This window comes from Nanorana parkeri, unplaced genomic scaffold (genome assembly GCF_000935625.1).
Source record: "Nanorana parkeri isolate BGI_ZX_2015 unplaced genomic scaffold, ASM93562v1 scaffold1752, whole genome shotgun sequence".
Taxonomy (NCBI): Eukaryota; Metazoa; Chordata; class Amphibia; order Anura; family Dicroglossidae; genus Nanorana; species Nanorana parkeri.
The window spans coordinates 241503-245564 of NW_017308020.1; the positions used below are offsets into that span (position 1 = coordinate 241503).

The window sequence follows — 4062 nt, forward strand, 5'->3', positions numbered from 1 at the left end:
CTGATCTGCTCACATCTGTGGTGAAGGCTGTTGAAGTATAAATTAACAGTGTGCCCTCAGCAATAGTCACCGGAACTAGTGCAGGAGGAGTTGATTTCAGCCCTCCAGGAACTGCCATTGACATTTTGTTTGTAGTTTTAGTGGACAATCAAATTGGCAGCCCAAAACATGCTCTGGTTCATAAAAGCTAGAAGTGGCTCATGACTGCATCCCTGGGTGCCTGACCCAGTTTCAAAACAGGAGTGGTGTAAAACTCCCTTTGAAAGACTATCTCTGTTTGAAAACAAACATATAGAGCAGGGTTAGGCGAGGCCAAAGCATATAGGCCTGAAAAAGAATTTCACAGAAACGAAAAGAACTCCAACCAAGCTGCTACTTCTGGGCAAGAAGGGCAGAAATCATTTTGAGGTTACATCTGCTCAAAAAATGTCCGGACCAGATTACAGCGTTTTAGCCACATTTGGGCAGAATCAATTGCAGATCCCTGGGCTATCAAGACTATAGCTCAAGACCATGCCTGGAAGTTCCGAAGGCAATGCAGAAGCTCTTGGATTTAAATTAAAATCCCTAGTTCTTCAAGGAACTTGAGGAATTTCATTGTGGCCTACTCTCCGAGAACTCAGTTATGCCTGTGCAGGAGGATTAAAAAGTATTGAAGAGTACACTACCTAATATTTAAGTTCACCAAGACATCAGGAGGCTAAAGACTAGTACTGAATCTATGGACACTCAGAAAACATATGCATACAGAATGGCACTAAGATGGAATTGCTGCACTGGAATTTAGTCAGGTCAGCCAGGAGACTTCATGCTTTCAATCAACCCCAAAAATCTGTACTAGCATATACCCATACATCTTTCTTCAACTTTCAATTCCTTCCCCCCACACACAAAGTTTGCGTGACTGTAATCAAGATTCAGAGAGAGGGATGTGTAAGACTATACCTATTTAGATAATGTACTGTTACTAGCACAGGAAAAGCAGATGCTGCTCGAGCACAGAAACACAGTAACAGCAAGTCCAGAGACATTCAGCTGGCTAAAAAACTTTGAAAAAAGCTAGAGGTCAACATGTCTGAGAAGGAGCTCGGGAGGAAGTGGGACCGCTGCCTGGCTGACGCCGCCGTTAAATTCGCCAATGGGGTCCTTCTTTAGGTGTCTACAGCACGGCCAGCGTGACTTGGACACTTCTTATTGGCTGACCCGTGACCGAGTCCTCTCAGGATCAAGAAGAAGAGTGACAACGCCTCCAGGGTGCCGGGCTCGGCCTGGGGATCGTGTTCTCCATCGTTTTCTTCCAAAGGAAGACGTGGCCCATCGTATTCTCCTCCGGCATCGGTTTGGGCATGGCGTATTCCAACTGTCAGAATGACTTTCAGTCACCGTATCTCATGCACGGCAAGTTTGTCAAAGAACAGTGACCTCTGCAGAGGAGAACATAGGAGTCCAGCATGAGTCCGTGGTTCCTCCAGGCCCCTCGTCGTGTCCTCCACAGCGGCCAACCTCTCTGGTCTGGAAATCTGCAATTATTTTGTTTTATATTTAATGTCACAGCTGTTCGGGCAATAAAGAAAAACTAAAAAAAACAAAAAACTTTGAAAAAAGCCAACAAGACTCAAGGAGCAGCTTTAACACCATCAAGAACACTGTCTCTTTGTTGAATGACAGAGTCCTTATCATCACAAACAAGATACCGGTTGCTACCCACGCTTCATCTGTGGAGGCAGGAAAATGCCCATGATAAAGTGGGCATAGTGGCATATCTTCCTATTTCACAAGCAGTTTCTGTCCCAATGGATGACATTGGATATCAGAAGATTTGGATCATACAGTATATGAAACAGTGCCTTGTGGTGGATGCACAAGGAAAATCTATTCCGTTGCCACAAAAGCTTTCCAACATGCCCTCTTGGCTCAATCAAAAAAAGAAAAAAATGTAAAGCTACATCATAGGGCGACTTCCGTGTAAGACCTCTCTCAATTTATTAAATGCTAAGTACACTTTATTAGGACCACATGTATACCTGCCTATTCGTGCAATAATCTAATCAGCCAATCATGAAGTAGCAGTTCAATACATAAAATCATGCAGAGTTTAAGTCTGGAGATGCAGTTTATTCAAACAGTAGACTCAGAATCAGAGTAGAATCAGAAAAATCTGATTTCAATGACTTTAACCATGGTATGTTTGTTAGCACGAGATTGGTTGGCTTGAATATTTCTGTAACTGCTGATGTCCTAAAATTTTCATGCCCAGTAGTCTCTAGAGCAGGGCTCTCAAACTTAATTCACTCAGGGGCCACTGAATAAATTTTTTTCTCCCGTGGGGACCGCTTGCCAAATTTCATAAAATGTCATACTTCAAAATGAAATTTAACTATACACATTACCAGTGTTAATGTCTGCATGTGTTTATAATGTCAGTATATGTGTCTGTGATGGTTTCTTTGCCAGAATTGGAGCGCGGCTAGTACTTTGAGACCCTTGCTCTAGCGTTCACTTGGAATGATGCGAAAAGCCAAAAAACATCCAGTGAGTGGCATTTCTGCAGACAGAAATGCCTTCAAAGACTGAATGGTTCCCACTAATGAACGTCATTGAAGAGGCCAGATGGAACACGTTTGTTTTACTCAATGGTCAAAAAAAGCCATAACCTATATGTTTATATAGAAACATATAAATGTTTTATTATTAAACCCCCAAAAAGGGCCCCAATCACATTTATGTGCAAATATCCAATTCTAAAATAGATATTAGTCCCCATAAACCCCCCCACATAAAAAACAGATGATAAATGAAAAAACAATTCGGCTCAGTTAGCATTCCTGATGACTGTCCAGGTGTAGGATAAGTAATTACTTATCACCATCCACTTGGGATGGAAGCATATGTATACATAATGAGCAACCAACTTGGATTTTTGTCTGTCCACCTTAGTGGAATCCATTCGTGCAAGAGGGCATATTGTAGAAACAGATCCACTAAAAAGACTTTGGTTGGTGGAGTGCCGTTTGATAAATAGAATCTCCAGAACTGAATTTGTATATCACGAACAACTTTATAGGAATATGGTGATGACACCCTGTGCATCCTGAGTCGCTTGATACTACAAGTAACCTGTTACACAGTGTCCATGTGGATAATATTAGGCATCCAACAATCCTGTATAGCCTTTATGTGGAATATAAAAATTCGGTATACTTTCATCATCCCATTGTAAGATGGATAGTATACCACTCCAAGTACTAGAGGTTATCCTGAATGTGCCATCCACATCAAGTAAACTTTAATAGTCACTCCACAAGCAACACAAGAAACAATAGGCGTTCAGAGTGTGAGATCTCACCCATAGCTTGATTTCATAGGAGTATTAGTCCTGCATGGAGTCCATGAAAGACTGCCACAAAACACAACTGGCTCCTTGGGGGAAGGGGGGTGGAGAGGTGAAGGGATTTCTCCATTGCAGATAATGCTGGGGAGTGAAGAGGAGAAGACTGGGGGAGGTTCCCTCTGACCCTATTCTGTAGGAGCCCAATGACCCATTCAGTACTGCCTATTTGCGAGACCCAACCCTGGTTCAGGCAAGAAAGCAGGTGGTTGTAATAAATGATATGCACCAAGGATTGTGGGCGAATAAACAATGGCCCCACTATTCCCTCAATGGGGACCTACTGTATTGGGTCTTCAAGGTTCTGGAGGAGATTGTTGAATAATTACCGATTCCACAACCAAATAAGGATGTTGCTTACTGATTGGTTTTACTGGCCCAGAGTGAAGGCTGAGGTTAACATATATTGTGGGCCCTGTCCTATCTGCACGCCATTTTTTTAATACTGTAATCCCCTAGTGCTCCCTACCTGCAATCAAAGTTCCTTTTGTGTGATGAACATAGTAGCTCCCCAGGGAAAATCTGCATTAGGGCACCAATTAAGGCTGCAGCCAATGATAATTTTCATAATCGATTAGTTAGCCGATTATTAACTTCAATTAATCGATTCATCAAATAAAATTTAAAAAATACCATCATTTATTTAAAATAAAATACACAAATGCAGCGTTACA

At 42.0% G+C, this 4062-nt stretch overlaps 1 protein-coding gene across 2 annotated transcripts; it reads left to right on the top strand.

Moving 5' to 3' along the window:
- Window positions 1-1058: 1058 nt before the first annotated feature.
- On the top strand, window positions 1059-1474 carry LOC108799547 (MICOS complex subunit MIC10-like). Of its 2 annotated transcripts, none has more exons than XM_018571421.1 (2): window positions 1059-1143; window positions 1308-1474. In XM_018571421.1, the coding sequence occupies exons 1-2, from the start codon at window positions 1072-1074 to the stop codon at window positions 1419-1421; spliced, it is 186 nt and encodes a 61-aa protein (XP_018426923.1). In that variant the 5' UTR covers window positions 1059-1071; the 3' UTR covers window positions 1422-1474. The 2 variants fall into 2 exon arrangements, with proteins under 2 accessions (XP_018426923.1, XP_018426921.1); XM_018571419.1 differs by having other exon boundaries at window positions 1059-1134; window positions 1254-1474.
- Window positions 1475-4062: the final 2588 nt, after the last annotated feature.

Excerpts from the sequence above, each read along its gene's own strand:
- LOC108799547 (XM_018571419.1), top strand. The coding sequence starts at position 1,072 with ATGTCTGAGAAGGAGCTCGGGAGGAAGTGGGACCGCTGCCTGGCTGAC. Across the intron at positions 1,135-1,253 it reads CTGACGCCGCCGTTAAATTC|GGTGCCGGGCTCGGCCTGGG; the intron begins GCCAATGGGGTC and ends CAACGCCTCCAG.